Source organism: Capra hircus, chromosome 22 (genome assembly GCF_001704415.2).
Source record: "Capra hircus breed San Clemente chromosome 22, ASM170441v1, whole genome shotgun sequence".
Classification (NCBI taxonomy): Eukaryota; Metazoa; Chordata; class Mammalia; order Artiodactyla; family Bovidae; genus Capra; species Capra hircus.
Window position 1 is genome coordinate 45,864,197 of NC_030829.1, and position 20,475 is coordinate 45,884,671.

The 20,475-nt window shown below is 39.1% G+C and overlaps 1 protein-coding gene across 1 annotated transcript in view; it reads right to left on the reverse strand.

The window, feature by feature from the left end:
* CACNA2D3 (calcium voltage-gated channel auxiliary subunit alpha2delta 3) overlaps positions 389-20,475 on the reverse strand; it is an 870,293-nt gene continuing 850,206 nt past the window's right edge. Inside the window, exons 36-38 of the mRNA XM_018038437.1 lie at positions 5,602-5,714; positions 5,303-5,385; positions 389-801 (exon numbers count right to left, since the gene is read on the reverse strand). Of these exons, the coding sequence (XP_017893926.1) occupies positions 709-801; positions 5,303-5,385; positions 5,602-5,714 (289 nt within the window). The 3' untranslated portion in view covers positions 389-708. The remainder of the gene's footprint in view (positions 802-5,302; positions 5,386-5,601; positions 5,715-20,475) is intronic.

The following is a 20,475-nucleotide window of genomic DNA, read 5'->3' on the forward strand; positions in this document are numbered from 1 at the left end:
CATTTGTAGTCACCATTCTTTCCTCCTTCAAGTCTTCTCAGACCAAATTCCTAGGGTTTATGACTTCTTTATTTCTATTCCCAAATACTTCAACACTTAAATATTATGGAAGCTTGTGTTCTCATCCAAATTATGATTTCTATTGAAGTTCAGGGTTCTGTGTAATAAATTCTTCTGGTGTAGATGATATTTTGATTTACTTCTGTAAATATTTTTAAAACAGAGTAGAGCATCTAAACAATTGTTAAATGCTTGTCTAGAATCTGCTTTAGAGTAAAGTCTCTGCCAACAACCATTCTTTCTTGCTGTCTGGAATGGGTGACTTTTTCATGCACTTTTCAGTCTGTATTCTCAGCAATAAAATGATAACAAAACCCAAACCAGGAGATTATGATTTTAACATACTTTATTTAAAAAGTACACAGTTTTAAATTGGTTTCAATGGGTTTCAAGCAGAAGGAATGCTGCCCACTTGCAGTCCCGTTTCTGATGAAGGATGATAATAATGTAGCAAACTCACATTTGCATGACTGGCAAAGTAAAAAGATAACTTTTCTGTCAACATATTTTTAAGAGTTTGTATCACGCACAGTTTAAAATCATGAGATGCTGATGGTTGGACTACATTTCATGTCTCCTATGTCGCACCATAGTTTGGTTCACAGTTTATCCATAATTTAGCATGCCAAGAGAACATCTCCATCAATGTCACCTTGAGAAGAGCATCAAAAGCAGAGGGAACAGGATCAGGACCATCTTGGCCTGGAGATTCAGCGCACCCCCACACTCCCTCGCATTCTCCTACAGAGAAAGGCAGGGTTGGTTAGAGCGGAGACGGACTCCAAGATGCCTTAAAATTCCCAAGGTATGTGGCGTCCCCAGATCTCTCCCTGTTCTCCAGCATATGAACAAAATCATTTGGAATCTAGATAATGTCCAGGAAATGGACTTGTGTACATTTCATCACTTTAGTAAAGACAATCTCTGACTTCACTTGTCAATGCATAAAATACTCAAAATAAGTTTTTGCATACTATAATGCAGAACATTCAAGAGGTGAAGGACTGTTGGTAGAGATGTCTGTTATGACTATTTTATAAAAACAAAACATTGACCTTCTAAGTAAACAATCACATCTCAGATCATTTCAGAGACTTGGCTAAGGTTTTGGTTAAGGTTTCATTAACACGTGTGACTTCTTTTTGATTTCAGGGAAGGGAGGTTCTGTTTTACAAAAATTAAATCATATTATTTACTCCTTTCTCTACTATGATTTTCATCTACTAATTGATAGAAATTTATCCATGTCTACTATTCTAAGTTTCTTTTATTCAGTCTATTTTTATTTTCTTATTGATGGGCATACATCTTCTCATGTGTTCTCTACTGTTACAAAGAGTGTTGAATGCAAGTCCTTTACCAAAAATGATATTTGTTCCTGTTCTGGCCTAAGGTAAAGATGTCCAGGAATAAGAGTGCAGAGCTAAAGGATATTTTTGCCTTCAATGGTTATTGCCAGATATTTCATTCGTACCTGTATTTTCTGATCATCCAATGACTTGTATCTTTCATGTCCTTGGTTATCTTTCATGTCTTTTTTTTTTAAAGGTCCTTTTTTTTATAGTTCATTTTTAAAATCTTTATTGAACTTGGTACAACATTGCTTCTGTTTCTTAAATTTTGGTTTCTTGGCCATGAGGCATGTGGGACCCCAGTTCCCCAACCAGGGACTGAACTCACACCCCCTGCATTGGAAGGCAAAGTCCCAACCACTGGATCTCTAGGGAAGTCTCAGAGCTTGGTCTATTTTTAAATGCAGTTTTTGCTTCATCAATTTAAAGAGCTCTTTATGCTTTGATTTATAAATGTATTCAGGTTCTATAAATTGGATACAGACTCTCAGTCATCTTTTTTCATCATAGGTTATAATTTTTATATAGTTAAATAAATGTTTTTCTTCCACTTTTTTTGGTCTTGGATAGGAAGGTCTCTTCAATACCTAGAATTTCTTTTAGAAATTTCATTGGCATATAATTGATCTACAATATTATATTAATTTCTGTTGTATAGCAAAGTATACTATATATATAATATATATATTCCCATTTTATTTTCCATTATGGTTTATCACAGAATACTGAGTAAAGTTCCTTGTGCTGTGCAGTAGGACCTTGTTGTTTATCCATCCCATTTATAATAACTTTGACTTGTTAATCCCAGATTTCCAATCCTTTCCCCCCCACCTCTATATCTGTGAGTTTGTTTCTGTTTTGTAGATATGCTCATTTGTGACATATTTAGATTCCACATATAAGGGATATCATATGGTATTTGTCTTTCTCTTTCTCATTTAGTTCAGCTAGTATAATAATCTCTAGGTTCCTCCAAGTTGCTTCAAATGGCATTATTTCATTCTTTTGTATGGCTGAGTAATATTCCATTTTATATATATACACACACTACACATCTTAGTAGATTCATCTGTTGGTGGACATTTAGATTCTTTCTATGTCTTGCCTACTGTAAACAGTGTTTTTGTGAAGACAAGGGTGCATATATCTTTTCAAATGATATTTTTGTCTGGATACGTGCCCAGTAGTGAGATTGCTGGATCATATGGCAACCCTACTTTTACCTTTATGAGGAACATCCATATTGTTTCCCACAGCGGCTGCACTAATTTACATTTTTATCAAAAGTGCAGGAGGGTTCCCTTTTCTCCACAATCTCTTCAGCATTTGTTATTTGTACACCTTTTAATGATGGTCATTCTGACTGGCATAAGGTGGTGTCTCATTGTAGTTGTGATTTGCATTTCTCTAATAATTAGTGATGATGAGTATCTTTTCATGTGCCTGTTGGTCATCTGTATGTCTTCTTTGGAGAAATGTCTATTTAGGTCATCTGCTCATTTTTTAACTGGGCTGTCTGGCTTTGTTTTGTTTTTGAGTTGTATGAGCTGTTGTATATTTTGGAAATTAAGCCCTTTCAGTTGCATCATTTGCAAATATTTTCTTCCACCCCTTAGGTTTTCCTTTTGTTTTGTTTATAGTTTTCTTTGCTGTATAAAAACTTATAAGTTTGATTAGGCCTCATCTGTTTATTTTTACTTTATTTCTATTGCCTTAGGAGAATGACCTAAGAAAACATTGGTACAATTTATACCAGAGAATGTCTTGCCTATGTTTTCTTCTAGGAGTTTTATGGTGCTATGTCTTATATTTAAACCTTTAAGGCATTATGAATTTATTTTTGTTTCTGATGTGAGGATGTGTTCTAACTTCACTGGTTTACATGTGACTGTCCAGCCTTCCCAACACCACTTGTTGAAGAGGTTATCTTTTCCCCATTGTATTTATTCTTGCCCCCTTTGTTGAAGATTAATTGCCATAGGCATGTGGGTTTATTTCTTGGCTTTCTATCCTGCTCCATTATCCATATGTCTGTTTTTGTGGCAATGCCATGCTGTTTTGATTACTGTAGCTTCATAGCACTGTCTTAAACCTGGGATGGTGATGCCTCCTGCTTTGTTCTTTTTTCTCAGATCAGCTTTGGTGATTCTGGGTCTTTTATGGTAACATATAAACTTCAAGATTATTTGTTCTAGTTCTGTGAAATGTTGTGGGTGTTTTGATAGGGAATCTGTAGACTGATTTGTGTACTATGTCCATTTTAATAATGTTAATTCTTCCAATCCAGAAGTATGGGTCCAATCCCTAGAATTTCTTATGAGACCATCATTTACCATTCAAGCCCATTCTATGTTCTCCCCTTTGAACTGAACTTCTGTCATACATAAGAGTATCTATTCTTTTCCACTGACTTCATCCTACTGGGTCTAGAACCTTAAAGAAAAAAACAGTGGGTTTTTTTTTGTCATTGTTGTTGCTCTTTTGTTTTTTTAGTGTTTATCATGTATCCAGTTTCCAAAGCAATTTGTCTTATTAACTTTAAAAGATTTTTACTCTTGTGAATTTAGTGCTAAGTTTGCAGTTCTGGGAAGAAGGAAATAGCAACCCACTCCAGTATTCTTGCCTGGGGAATCCTGTGGACAGAGGAGCCTGGTGGGCTGCCGTCTGTGGGGTCGCACAGAGTTGGACATGACTGAAGGGACTTAGCATGCATGCATGCACTGGAGAAGGAAAAAGAAACCCACTCCAGTATTCTTGCCTGGAGAATCCTGGGGATGGAGGAGCCTGGTGGGCTGCCGTTTATGGGGTTGCACAGAGTCAGACACGACCAAAGCAACTTAGCAGCAGCAGCAGCAGCAGCAGCAGCATGCAGTTCTGGTTTCAAATGAAGTGGCTTTATTGTTTTGGGACAATTATTGATATTTCTATTTAACATAGACCTTTTATTAGAGGTGATCATTGGATTTTATCAAAAGCCTTTACAGCATATGTTATCGACCTCTCCCTTGAACATAGAGGCAAACAGTCTCAATAAATTCCAAATTCTTCTTAGCACTACTCTGACTTTACAATATTTCCTAGTATTTGGATAGTTTAAATAACATTAAAATTATTTGGTATTTACAGGTGACATTAACACTCAGTGGGCTACAGTGGCATTTTACAAAAAATAAATATCTTCTCCGTATCCCTATAAAAATTGGTCTAGGCTAGTTTTCTATTTTTCAAGATGGAGGTGGAGTATTTTTAAATTGTAATTTTTTCGCTATACTTAAATTTTTTGCCTACAACTTTGAAGGACACAATTCACCTACATCTATAAGTTTACTTTTCTTACTAGAAGCTTAATTTTTTCTCTGATCATCACTTTTGGTGTAAATGTAGTGCCTTTACAGTTGTGACCTCATGTGTTATAGGGGGTTTAAAGGCTTATTATCCCACATTTAGATATTGTGACTATTGATCTGACATTAGTATTGTGACTTTTTCTTTACATGAATTTTTTATAAGTAAAAGGCTGTCTAAAAGTAAGCAAGGGAAAATAACTTTCACTACAATTTGAAATAAGTAAAACAAGATGGTCAGAGCCACTTTATGTGAAATAGTGGAAAGTGGTAAAACTATAGCACATTTGTAAAAGGGAAGATAGTAAAGAGGCTTTTAAAAAATATATGCGAATATAATAAGACAAGACTATTAAGTACAGACTAAATAAGAAGGCACTGAGAGGCTGAATGTAGAGTACCATTAGCATTCCTATATATTATTTCTTGGTTTGCCTGAAAGGGATGACTTTCTCAAGAGTAAATTTTGAGCTATAGTTCTCTGACGGCTGTGAGATCCTCATGGAGAATCTGATGGTAAAAGAGTAGGAGGGGGTATCAGATTACCTCAGGATGGAAGCCATGACAAGATTCCGGACGCCTTCTGATCTTCTGGGCCTTTAGACGTTCACACTTAAGTGATTCATTATGTTGACTGTAGTTAAGGCATATTTCCAAGATGCTCCTTTTCCTTATTCTGCATTTCAGATGTCAAAACTTGGGACTTAGCTCCCTTAACACCTGCTCTCTAACAGTGGAAAGAATATCATCTCTCCCTCTCTGAGATTTACCCCCTGTGTTTCCTTACTGTTGATCCCCCTTACCAGCTTCATTAGTAGCGGCTGGACTGACACACAAAAGGATATACCTGATTTCAATGGGTGCCATGGTGATGGGGGCCACAGACTCACAGAGGCAGCTGCTGTCCACCACCACCATGAACAAATTGCTGCTCGGGATCTGCTGAATGACAAAGGACCTGTTGGAACAAGAGGCAGAGAGATAGTGAGTGGTCATTTACCATCCCCCAGGTTAACTGCCATGAGGAAAACTTCCTCCAGAGTGGGAGAACTGCTATAGTATTTTGGAAAACAAGTTTCAGAGACTGGTTTACTACTCAAGTTGCCTCTTTCCATGAGGCTCTTCATTTCAAATCTGAAGCTTCACCAAGAAGACAACAGCTATATCCATAGGTAGCTCACACAACTCATCTCGGAAAGACTAGACTTTTACGTCCATGAAACAGGAGAGTCAGAGTTGGCTAAATGACCTCAGTTTCTAAGCTCTAAGAGGTTAGGCTTTTCCAAGACTCATTTTCTTCTCCTAGGGCTTAAACATCATTGCAAGTTGCATTTGATGTTCTTCTGAGTGTATGTTTCTCTCCTCCTAACCTCAAGGATAGACTGAAGCCATGTCATAGTAATCATAAAAGAACATGAACTTCCTAGACCTTTCCCTGAATCACTTTGCACAATGTCTGCCCATAACAGAGGCATATTGTTTAGGATGAAATCAATGCTAGCTGGTTAAGGAGCTCCAATCTTCTCAGAGACCAGGTTATGCTGGCACAAAGGCCATATAGCTACTCATGATTTTGGTGTTCTTACAGGAGAAGATGAGTGCACATACTTCAACCCTGCCATCTTGGGCTTTCCTTCCTCACTTTTTTTTTTTTTTTTAATCTTCTGGGCCCATCTGTACACTTAGTCCAACATAAGTAATTTTAATGATACCTCTTTCTCATCTGACCCACTACACTGAAATGACAAAGTAATGTCATCATAATAATACTCCTTGAACCAGAAATACCAGCTCTTTGGAGGAACAAGTTGGAGAACAAATCCCGTATTCTTCTAGAGCAAATAGATTAACTGAATATTTAGCCTCAAGTCCAGAATCCTGTCACATAAATTTTTCATGATATTTTTACCTAATTCGGTTTACTCAGTTGAACTAGACTATAATCTTAGAAAAATGGCCAATTTCTCTGTGTTATCTTTATTCATCTTTCTCTCAATAAATGTATTCTATTCTTTAGAGTATATATAGTATAATAAGATATGACATGAATTTTTATGATCATGATGTACCAGCTGATAGAAATACCAAAACTATTTGATGGACACATGATTTATTTATTAATAAAATTGACAGCAAAAACTTCATAGACCTAAGTAATCCAGAATATGCTATTTTCAAATGCAGGGAACTGCAACACATTCCAAAGAGCAGAAAGCATCAATTACATATTCTTTTATAGTTGGATAAAATTAGAAATTAATAGCAAAAAGTATAAACAATGGAAATTAATAGTTAAAAATACATCCAGTTAATCCTTGCGAATTTGAGAACAGCCCAATCTGTGCAGTGTGACCTTAAATATGTTTTATTGGGGAAAAAGTTTGCAAATAAATGAACTGTGTTTTTGAAACAAGAAGCTGGAAAAGTAAGAACAGAAACCTGTGCCTGTATCCTACCCCCAGTCTCCCGTGTGGTACATGGGGACTGAGGACTGATGCCCCTCTCCAAAGTCCAGCCCCCAGGCTCCTGCAAGGATGTGACCGACGGAAGAGGAAGGAGGTGATCACCGCATATATAAGTAGCTCCTCCTGTCTTTCTAGCCACTCTCTTCAGTTTGCACAAAACTCCCTTAGCTTACCTTTAGCTACTACCCTGTTTCCCTGTCCTCATTTATGGTACAACTCCTAAGAAGAGGTACTGACAATCGCTCGCTCTCTCCCTCTTTTTTCTCTTTCCCTCTCTTTCAGTTTCTCTACTTCCTCACTTCTTTCCTTTCACAAGTCTACTCCAATAAGGTTGTTGGTACAACTCCTAAGAAGAGATACTGACCATCGCGCTCTCTCTCTCCATTTTTTCTCTTTCCATGTCTTTCAGTTTCTCTACTTCCTCACTTCTTTCCTTTCACACATCTACTCCAATAAAGTTGTTGTCCTTTATCACACTCTTGAATCGGTTCTTGTCAAGGACACCAAGTGAACAACCACACTGCCTTTCTTCTCAAATTTCTTTGCCTCCACTTTCTCCTTATCTGCCCACTGTCTGCCCCTTGACAGCAAACTGTGGTTTCCATGGGAAAAAAGCTGCCTGTGTCTGTCGATGGTGATCTTTTACCCCCAGCACCTAGTTACGCCTGGGACAGAGCAGGTGCTCAGTAAATATTCACTGAGCCAATGACAGAATGAATTTATAAAGATAAAAGAAGAAGAAAATGCAAGTAAAAATGTGAAGATAACTAGAAGAATCAAACTCAGACTTAAAAGAACAAGGACATAAGTCTACTTCTGACACTCCTGATCAAGACAAAGAAGTTACAAAGTTACATTAAAACCCAAAAGAGACAGAGGCATTGTAAACCTCTTAAGTGAGTATTATGTATATCATTACAAATAATTTGAAAACTTAGAGCAAACACACATTGGAGGATAACGTATAAATTATCAACATTTGGCCAGGCTATAAAAATACAAGCAAACCAATTGCATGAAAATATCTGAAATGCTCATTGAGAATCTACCCACAAATGAAAACTACCAAATCACCCAAAGAACAGATATCATGTGTGTGTAGAAAATCCATATGAACCCACTGACCAACTATTAGAACACAGAAAAGAACCAAGCAAGCTAACCAGCTACATAATCAGCATATAAAACCACAGTCTTTCCTTGACACTGGCAATAACCAATGAAAAAATATTTATGAAATAAAGAACCATTGATAGTATCAATAATTACTGTGAAATGCCCAAGAATAAATCTAGTAAAAGATGTTTATGAGGAAAATGATCAAACTTTACTAAACATAAAAAAACCCTAATTCCACAGTGGTGGTGAAAGAGAACGGTTATATATTAAAGGTGTCATTCTCCTTCAAGTAATCTTTTAATTCAAAGCAATCTCAATAAAATCCCAACAGGAATTTTGATGGAATTTGAGGTGATGGTCCTAAGATTTCATATAAATATAGTCTGGACAACTGTATAAAATTGAGTTTATAAGAAAAAAGAGAGAAGAAGGAAATTGTTTGCCCTTAATTAGTATTAAGACCCATGAGATAATTTACAGAAGAGGAAACACAGATGGACAACTGATATGTAAAAGGGGTCTAATCTCACTAAAATTAAGTACGTCTAAATTAAAATGAAATTGAAATAATCAAACTCATTTTTTTTTACCATCAGAAGGGTAAAACTTTATGGTAATATCACATGACTGAGAGTTTGAAGAAATGACTATTATTTTACACTATTGGTGGGAAAGTAAACTTTTATAGGCAATATATGAATAATTTGTTACTGTTTCAGTGAAAATGATTTAGATCCTACTTTTCCAGTAGTTTTACTTATCAGTAAGAGAAATTATTGTTCAAGAACCCAAGATGACATATAAAGATGCTCTTGGTAACCTTGTTCATGGAGAGGAGGAAAAAACAAAATCCATCTGAAAGTCCATCAGTAGAGGAATGATTAAATAAGCAACAGTGTATCTCTTTTATGGCTTACTTGGCAACAGATGAAAGGGTAAAAGACGTCTATTTAGTGTTATGAAAGATATCCAAAACAGAGTAATGGGAAAATAATGTTGCAAAACTATACATAAATATTTTTAGGAATATTTCAAAATACTCATCTAACAGTATTTGATTCTGCTACAGAGAACAGGAAAAATAAATGGGATGGATAAGACTTATCATTTGTGTTAGGAATAACATGAGATAACACAGGGGGAATAAATGTACAAAGCAAGTGGAGCACATGTGGGTAGAACACAAAAAAAGATCAGAACATATGACGTGTCTTTCTGGTGATAAAAGACATTTAAGGACCAAGCGAAATTAAATATTTTTTAAGGCACAAATCATGTCGTCTCCAAACTGACAGCCACCATCTATGTTCTCCTTCCAGTCAACCCACTGGCAACTCCCTTTCTCTACCTGAGACACATAGACAGAAGTCATGGCTATTCAACGATCAGAGGCAGTTTACAACCTTGACCTTTCGTCTCTGCAGAAAGCACGCATGTATTGGCTCCATGCACGTTTTGTCTACTGAACCCCCATCCTTATCTGCAAGTTTGATCCTCCTATCATATCATCAGCGGGAGAGAGAGCAAGGGAGGAGGAGATGGGAGTGAGAGAACAGGATGGCAGCAGTGGAAAAGAGGAGAAGACTGGGAATAATTGTCCATGGAAATGAACATAATCTATATTTAATTATTTTATTTTTTATTTTACTTTACAATACTGTACTGGTTTTGCCGTACATTGACATGAATCTGCCACGGGTGTACATGAGTTCCCAATTTTGAACCCCTGTCCCACCACCCTCCCCATATCATCTCTCTGGGTCATCCCAGTGCACCAGCCCCAAGCATCTTGTATCCTGTATCGAACCTAGACTGGCGATTCGTTTCTTACGTGATAGTATACATGTTTCAATGCCATTCTCCCAAATCATCCCACCCTCTCCCACTCCCACAGAGTCCAAAAGTCTGTTCTATACATCTGTGTCTCTTTTGCTGTCTCACATACAGGGTTATCTTGAACATAACCTATAACACTGGAGTTCTCTATAAGAAGAATGTATATAGGTATTCTTCAAACATTTATAAAATGGAATATTGTGCTGAGAGCAAAGAATATTGATTTTCTTATTTCACAAAAGAGAAAACTGGGACTCAGAGAGCGTAAGTAAACTTCTACAGAAGCTATATGAAAAAAGACGTGATTGTGCCCATTTCAAAGAAGGGGAAACAATAGACTAAGTGACTTCCTAGAGAAACACAGGCAGAGCTGCACACCTCTGGAGCCCAGGCCTGTTGTGGGACTGCAGTCATAGGCAACCGGCTTTCTGTCCTGTACTGGAATTATTAGTGCTCAAGCCCCTTGAGGGCAGACCCAGACTCAAAATGGATGCTTAATGACGACCAGTAAAGGACATTATTCCTTTTAACACATTACCCCACTAGGTGAAGACTTCCCAAGTGTGCTCATGAAGCTCCACAGTAACCCCTCACTTATACCTCCAGTCCTAGGAGATGAAAATCTTTGCAGGCAGCTATTACTGCAGTGGAGGAAAACAACCCCCTATGAAGGATTTGCCAGCGGAAAGATTAACTGCTTTTCCATATTTTCAAGACTTACTGTCTGCTTATTAACAGGGTTCTTTGGAGGGGTCTGGCCAGTGTTAGCTGTACATTTATGTGCACAACGTGTATTTATGGCCCAGGGTGCAGGGTTGAACTTCATAAAACACACCTCCATCCAGCTGGGCCCAGCAGCCAGACTGACATCACTGTGCAGAGGACTGTGGCCTGGGGGGTTGGCCTGCGGGCCAGAAAAGGCGGAAGGGAAAGGCCTCAACAGAGAACCGCAGCGGTCGTTTCAGCAGAGATAGGTCAAAATGCGTGAAATAAATTAGGTCCTCAAGGGAAACAGAGTAGGGAAAAGGGAAGCAGTTTTGATGTGTCCATTGCCGGAACTGAAATAACCCAGTCCTCCCTCTTCCATCCACAGCAGACAGAGAAAGAACTACAGGAAAAATGATGATGCAATTTTAAGACAGCCTTCCTTGACAACAGGGACTAACTATCTGCCAAGGGGGCTTTGCTACCCCGATGAGGAAAGCGGTTGTACTGCTTCCCCTGAATGCTGCCTGGACAAGTGTGTATGGTAGTGGTGGTAGGGGGAACCTATGGCTAAGTTCCCAGAGGACCCCAGGATGCATGCTTGGGGAACTTGGTTGGTTTGCTTTTGATTAACTGGGTACAAAATAATGGCTTAAAAAATAATTGGGCAGGACAGAATCTTAAAAACTTTTAAACTTTTTTTAACCTTTTATCAATTTTTATCATTTACAAATTTTCCATATTTTATCCAAAGATAAAAGACAAAGAGTAAGTCATGGGGAAGCGATTTGAATCTGACAATGACCATATTCTAGGTTGTAGTATTCTTGGAGTAGATCGGGCATATGGATCTCCAAAAGACCCTACTCTCTTTGGAGGTGGGGAGATGCTGGTTTCTCCCAATGTGCCCCTAAATGTTCTACACTGACCCAGGCCCATAAATTGTGGAGAGCAAGCCTTGCATGACAAATGGCTTAAATTTAAACTAGAAATTAAATATTGAGGCCGTCTTCCAAATCATAGCCATGGTTTCCTGTGGCATGGGAGAAGTAAAAGGGCAACACCAGCGCTTACTCATGGTTCAGTCCAAACCAGGTGAAAGAATGAACAGCAGGGCCTCCCCTGCTCACACTCGAAAGTGTCAGGGAAATTTCACAGGTGAATCACATTAGCATGTCAAGGCACATGTAGTTCTAAAATAGTTAAGCTGCTTCAGAGCACAGAGAAAGAAGAAAATACTTTGAATTCCTTTCATCAAGGACCTTGATATAAAATCTGACCAAGATTATACAAAAAAAAAAAAAAAACAAAAGAAAGAAAAGCTATAGAATAATCTCTTTTTATGAATACTGATGCAAAGATCTTAAGTGAAACGCAGCAAACACACTTTGGTAGGATACTAAAATATAGCACAGAGCATGAGGATTAACCCAGGAATGCAAATAAACAAGCTTATTGAGTTGTCTCAGCTTAATAGAGATAGCAACACGGAAACAATTTTTTTTTTTTTTTTTGCCACGTGGCGCATCTTGTGAGAGCCTAGCTCCCTGATCATGGATCGAAGCTGGCCCTCGACGGAGAAAATGCAGAGTTCTAGCCACTGAACCACCAGGGAGTTTCTGAAACAATTTTTTTGTCTCTATTTTCAACCCCACTGTATTGAATTTTTATTTTCTCAGCTAGAAATGATACGGTGTATAGATTCTCTAACTTTCTGACCACTTGAGGTTAATAAAATTAGTCCAATCTAGTTTACTGCTGTAACGTCCTATCTAGTTTGAAGCTCTACACTTGTCATTCCTTCAAGGTTCTATTTTCTAGCTCCTTCAGTCATCTGGGATGGGGAAATGGAGCAGCAGAGAAGCAAGCTTTTGCTAATCACCAGGCCTTGGTGCAATCTCTCGCCACAGCTTTTGTAACAGTTTGGCCTTTGGTGTCCTCCATGTGGCTCAGGACCACAATGCTGGCTTTTTTGTGAGGTTATCGTGGATTCTCCTGAGAACCTAGAGCTCCTCAACACAGCTCCAACATGACCATTCATGCAGTTCTTGCCTTCAGCATTCGCCCCACAGCCTCTTGCCCTTAGTGTGTACCTCACCTGGAGAGCAACCCTTTGTCGAGTTTAAGCAAAATGCCGACAATCTTCCATACTGTCCACCTGTCCCCTGGGAAACAGGTGTCTTTGCTGGCCCAGCCGTAGGCCACTTGCTCTTTCCCCAAGCCTAGGCCTCTCTCTCCAGATCTCTTTCTCCTGCTTAGATAGGACACATCATCACACCTGCCACTCAGCAGACATTTGGCCAGTGCTGGCCTTGCCCACCACCCACCTGGACCCTGGCAAGGAAAAGTATTCCCTGGAGGAAAACACCTCCTTCTATGAACCCCGATCTCCTTGCTAGACCCCTCACTCTTCCTGTGGTAGACCAAAGATGGACCAGTTGTTAACCTTCAAATAAACTTGAGGGTGGGGGTTAGGGGAGGGGTTCCAATTCTGAATTAGAGCCAGCTAAATGGTTTCTCCCTTTAGAAACTGTGGTGCTCACATCACTTTGTCCTCAGTCTGGGGCTACAAGGAGGCCCCACTTTACCTTTTCATATCCTTCCAGGAAATGTACTCATGTAAGACATCCTATGCAGAGTTGGAAAAGAGCCAGCACTGTGGGATCTGTCTAATAGGTGCCTACAAGACATTTGACAAAAATTCCACCCCTGAAAACAGTCCTCAAGAGAACAGAAATAGGCACTTGATTGTGAACCAAATTTAGCATCATACTGCAGAATAGAACACTCAGAGCTGTCTAGAATCAGAAGAAGTCATGGAGGTTCATTTCCCCCCTTTATTGTTTGCCATTGTTCGAAAAACATCAACCTCTGCAATTAAACCAGAGAAATGAGCGATGATTAAATGTTGGAACAAAGGAAGTATTCATAGCTACCTAAAACATGCCCTTATCCCCATTTTCAATAATTATTCCCCCTGGTTCCCTTTATCTCCTACTGGTGCCACCATCTAATGAGTCACACAAATTAGAGGTCTTGAAGTTATTCACAGGGCTTTCCTCTTTAACATCACCATGCCCTGATTTGACCATTTCCTCAATGCCTCCCATCCCCAGGGCCAGCTTTATAGGCAAGTGGTCAGTACAGTCACACAGGGAGACAGTGGCAGAGCAGTTGCATTCAGACGGCCTGGCCACTTCGGGTTTACTGCTCTGAGGGCAGGGCTATCTTGAATTTTTTAATCTTATCTTTGAATTTGTGTTTTATAAGCGAAGTCCAAGGGCGAATGGGGCATGCATGAGGGGTATGAAAGATGAGAGGTTCCTAGTTGCCTGGCTCCTGTTCTGGACCACCAACCTTATCACCCTCCAGCCCTGGCGAAGTGCTGGGTGCAGGAATGGGGAGCATCAAGGCCTGGGGGTGTGGAGGGGAGGGGGCTGTACCATAGCAAACATACATAGTACCACTGCATTTTCAACCAGAGACCTAACAGGAGTAAACCTCTCACTTAGCCCCTTCTCCAGGTACTAAGTGTGTCTTGATGCTAAAATGCAAACCCCCAGGGGAATGACCATCCACTATGAGATGAAGTGGTGGAGCCATGGAGGGGAGACAGAGTCCTCTTCTCTAAGCAGGACATGGCACTTCAGTCCTATGCTAGTGGAAAGGACCCCCAGCACTAGCTGCACATCCCACTGAGCAACAGAGACAGAATCCAGGATGTCTGTGAGGACCTGCACCTATACAGTGAATGTCCCTGTGCCTGAAGGAGCAGGATATTAAATAGGTGATTAAAAGTGTCCTGACAGGTCAAGAAAGACCACAGAAAAAAGGAAATGCTTTTACCTTTCAGAACTTTAACAACACCATTTTTTTGAACAAGCAGCCCCTATTTTCACTTTGTACTGTGCCCCATACATTATGCAGCCGGCCCTGCCACCCTGCTCGATTTGTAGCATACCTTCCAAGCAGTTTCCCTGACATGGCCTCTTCTCTATTCTTGAGGTGGTGGAAGCCTTCCCCCTCTTCCCACCTACCCATGGCCCCCTCGCACTGAGCCAATGGTCTACAGTGGAGTGAAACAAAGCCCTGCTTGATCCAGTGTACTCTCTCTCCATCCCCATGTGTTCGACTGCCCTGACATGTAAGCTAGCATGCTCCTTCCCAACAACCAGGCTTGCTGACCTACCATGGGTCCTTGAATGCACTATGCTTCCTTCCCTTCAGTACTGAGATCGAAGCAAAGCTCTGCTAGTCTGGGTGGCTTGCTGGAATTTCCTGGGGGAGCTTTTCACTTCACTTTAAACACATGCCTAGACTGCACCTAAACCAAATTACATTAGAATCCTTCTAGTACCAAAGCTTCTCTATTTTCTAAGCTACTTAACTGATTCATACTGGCCTGGATAAGCATTCCTCAAACTCACCATGCTACAAATGACTTGAGGACCTGGTTGAAATGCAGATTCTGTTCAGTAGGACTAGTATGACACCCATGATTCTGCCTTTCTTATCTGCTCTCAGATAATGCTGATGCTGCTTGCTCAGGAATCAAAAGGCTGAGTGTTGCAGTCACTTCTTTCCAAACCCCTGGAGAATCCAGATTCATTTCTAAATGACTGACTGTTATTTTTCCCATGAAGTGCTCCTTCACATGAGGAAGTAGGTCCTCCTTCGTTCTCCCATGACCTGTTGCAGGTACCTGGATCACCCATACACACACACTTCTATATCTATGTGGAGTGGAATTGCCTTTTCCCCTTCTTGTACCACCACACCAAAAAGGCTGGAACATAGACATCAACACTCTAGGCTACATTTGAAACCACATGAACACTGTAAGTTATGGAAAATTCTCTTTTGGTAATACTGGAAAACACATGGAATTGTTATCCTATAGAGTAAGTAAAGATGAGGTTCAACAAGAGGCCTCCTTGGGTGTTGGATAGGAGGCATTCTGGTTAAAAAATGCATAACTTGGACCTAATCATGGATAACATCAGACAAACCCGAACCCAGAGACAGTCTATAAAATGCCCAGCCTTGCAGATGTTAAGGAAAAGCGAGGCATCTACTCTCGATGGAAGGAGTCTGGAGAGGTGTGACAACTCAACGCAATACGTGGTCCTGAACTGGACCCTCTACTATGAAAGGCATTCCCGAGACCATTACTGAAACTTGAATGGAGTTTTCACATAAAGGGTATACTGGAGTCCTTTGTACTGCTCTTAACATTTTATGCCTTTTGAAACCATTTCGGAATACAAGTACCTGGTGTTGGGCAAAACTTAACATCTTATGGAAAAATCCAAATGAACATTTTGGCCAACACAAGAGAAAGGAAAAACAATGAAACGTTTAAAAAAGAAAAAAGCCATGAACAAAACAAAGAAGAAAACAAACAATGAATCCCTATTATAAGCTCAAATCAAAAGTCATGACGACAGATGCTTCAAATTTCAGGAGTTAGTTGGCCAGCAAGCTGCTGCTCCCCTGTAGGCCCCCCATGATATAGCTTATTCTATTCTAAGGTTCTCCTGGAGTAGGAAATGGCAACCCATTCCAGTATGGTTGCCTGGGAAATCCCATGGACAGAGGAGCCTTGCGGGCTACAGTTCATGGGGTCTCAAAGCTTCAGACATGATCTGAGTGACACACACACACAAACACACACAAACACACACAAGGCTGGTGGCGGGAGGGGCTGATTTACTTAACCACACAGTAGGTGAGCAAGCCAGCCATAGTCTTCTCTCCTTTCCTTCCTCCCTTTTTCTCTTCCTTTCTTTCTTCCTCCCTCTCTTTCTCCCTCCCTTCCTCATTCCTCTATCTCTGTTCATAACCAGACAAAGGTACCTTTTTTTTTTTTTTTTTTAGATAATTTGGTCCCCTAGACTTCTGAGAGTGAGGCATAGATCTTCATTTTTGTTTTCTATGTGCATCACCTCAGTACTGAAGCTTACTGACTAATGATGGAAAAAGAATGAAAGACAAAAATATAATCCAAAGTAGTACAAGCTCGGAGACAAATGAGTTGTGCAGAATGAAGTACAAGGTTTAGCAGACCAGAACTGTTTATTTGAACAATTGTTCAAGATCCAAAACCCCTTTACTTCTAGCTGATTTCAGGAAAAAAGAGGTCCCCGCCCTACCCACTAGAGCAGTTTTCTTTGATATTCAATCTCCCTTCTTTGGTACCAAAACCCTACTCTTTGTGCAGGAATCCACCCTTCCTCCAGGCAGCCCAGGTGCTTCTGAGGAGCTAACCCTGCCCAGACATGTTACCTGGGCCTGAACTGACTGGGAAAACTTCTTCCCCTGAAAAAAGTAACTGGTTCAGAGGTGGGCACTGGACCTAAGGGACTCCAATCAGACTGACACCCTAAACTCTTTTATTTCTACCCTCAACACATAAGAACAAGGAAGCTTTCAGCCTTTGGAGAAATGGGCAGCCTTCTTATGCTCATGCATGGAAAAAAGGCAAGGAGAAAACCTGGGTCTTGGTCCTAACCTGTGGGAAGCTGCAGTAAGCCTACACCTTACTTTTCTGTTGAAGCTTGCTTGAGATGAATCTTCTGCTATTTGTAAATGAAAGGATAGTAGATAATACACTCTTAAATTCCTTATGATGGTCATTATGTTCCTTGATCAAATTATAATTGGAAAACTTAGGCATTAGGGAACCAAGCCTTAGCACACGTGATGGCTTCTGCCAAGTGTTCCTCAGATGGCCTGCCAGGAGCCAGACTGGCTCAGGCCATCCTGCATCATTTCACTAGAGTGGGAAATGTGCTGTATTTTCATAGTTAAGAGCTGAGATTAAATGGGACAAGCATATTGTCTTTGTGAGACTTATTTATTAAAAAATGTATATACAATGGACATACTACGGCATTCCATTTATGACTCGCTGATGGGAAGTGCACACAAAGAACTCAAATGATGCTTTGTCTGCAAGGCAGTGTCCCACGGTGGTATTTATTATACTGTAGACAGAATGAGTCCAAAAGACCCATAATAATGACTTCCACTCATCCTCAGCCCCATCAAGGATTTGCTGAGATTTATGGTGCCAACTCAGAGCCTGAAAACCACTTGGGCAGGAAGTGATTCTTTGGCATTATCAGCCCAAGGCAGGTGGCAAGGAAAGCTATTTTGTGTTTGAAATATAGGGGAAAGAGCCCCATAGAAAGAAAAGCAAAAAGGACTCAATTTTCTTTTCTCATCTCAGAAGAAAATCTCAAAAGAGCTGACAACAAAAGATATTTTTAAAACTTGGCCATTATTTTAGCTTTTCAGTCTTTTGTTTATTTATTTATTTATTTGGTACTAGCGTCTTCAGTAAATCCTCTTAATTATGACATGAACCATTCTCTTCTAATCCCTTAAGAAGAGTAAGGAATTTGTTAAATATTTTCACTGGAACTATTAGTGTCTTTTCTTATAAATAATGAGAATAAGGGCTAACATTTATGGAGTATTTATCTAGTGCCAAGCACTTTTCTGAGCAGTTCCCCTTTAATCTTCACAGCAACTCAAAGAATTATCATCTTAAAGATGAAAATATATATGCTTTGATAAGTTAAACAATTTCTCCAAATGCTAAAACCCATCAAATATCCAAGTATTAAAACTCTATACAACCGAACCTATTTGACTCTAAGTCTTTATTTTAATGATTACACTTTAACCACCACCATCATCAGCTCTACTGTCGCAGTCATCACCATTTACCATTTATTGAGCCCTTACCAGAGCAGTCATTGTGTGAGCTTTTATTTTTTTTTTAAATTTTACCTAAAACTGGTTTATTTCACAACAGCTCTAGGAGGCAGGTCATATTATTCCCAAGTTATAGAAAAAACACCTGAGATTTAGAGTTTTAGAGAACATGAGTTCTGTGAGTGTGTGTGTGTGTTTTAATTGCTCAGTCTGACTCTTTGCAACTGTAGCCTACCAGGCTCCTCTGTCTATAGAATTTTTCAGGCAAGAATACTGGAGTAGGTAGCCACATGAAGAAATAATAAAACATGAAAAAACATTCAGGAGAAAAATCAGTTAATAAAAAGACCAAGATATGACTCAAATGTTAGAATTTGCATATGTGTAGATGCAAAAATATTTCCATTTTAATGAAACTAAAACCATAGATATATTGGGCAAAAAAATGAAGGAATTCCAATGAAATATGAAAACTGCATAAAATCACCAAATATAAATCCTAAAGCAGAAAAAATACAATACCTGAAATCTAAAATACAGTGAATTTTAGCTGATAAAGAAGATGTGGTTGATATATACACATATATAAAAATAATAATAATAATAAAATAATAATAATTTTATAAAAATAATGAAATTTTGCCATCTGCAACAACATGGATGGATGATGGACCTGGAGAGTATTACACATAGTGAGAAAAGTCAGACAAAGGCAAATACTATAGGTCATCACTTACATATGGGATCTAAAAATAAAACAAATGAATTGAATAAATATAACCAAACAAAAACAGACTCAGATATAAAGAACAAACTAGTGGTTACCTGTGGAGAGACAGAAGGAGGGAGGGGCAAGATAGGGGTAGGAGACTAAAAAAGTACAAATTACTATATATAACATTAATAAATAACAAGGTTATATTGTGCAGCACAGGGAATATAGTTGACATTTTGTAACAACTACTGAATCACTATGTTGCATACTTGAAACTAACATTGTAAATTAATTATAGGTCACCACCTCCCCTTCACTACCATGGTGGTGTTTTAGTCACTAAGTCATGCCTGACTCTTGTGACCCCATGGACTGTAGCCTGTCAAGCTTCTCTGTCCATGGGATTCTCCAGGTAAGAATACCGGAGTGGGCTGTCATTTCCTTCTCCAGGGGATCTTCCTGACATAGGAATCAAACCTGGGTCCCCTGCATTGCAGGCAGACTCTTGACCGACTGAGCTATGAGGGAAGCCAACTATTACAAAAATAATAAAATAAATTAAAAACTGATTAGGCACAATAGAAAGAACGATAAATAAATGTCAAGCCAAGTTAACAGCAACCACCAAACCAGAAAACAAAAAGGGGGGAAAAGGTGCAGGCAAAAATGAATAGCACCTCAATAAGCAATGACACAGTACCAAGCAGTGTAACGAACCAGAATTTGGAATCTTAGCGGAGTAAAGAGAGACTGGGCCAAAAAAATATAGACAAAAATACCAGGTTGCTTAAAACGAGAGAGAAGAATTGGGAGTTCATCTTCATAAGGTATGTACATCACACACGAAACAATATTATTTGAAGATAAACCATGAGAAATTAAAACTGTATTAATATGTTGTAAACCCTACTATATTCATTTAAAAAATCTACTTGAAAACCATGTAATAAACCTGCAGCAGGAAAAAATGGAATCATAAAACATTAAATATAAAACAAGGTAGGAGAAAAAGAGGAGAAAAGAAACAAAGAAGAACAACAAACAGAATACAGCTAGAAGGATGGCAGCTTTTAAGCCAAACATATCAACAGTTAAATTAAAAATTAAAGGCCTAAACATTACCAATTAAAAGAAACTGACATACTGAAGAAAAAAGT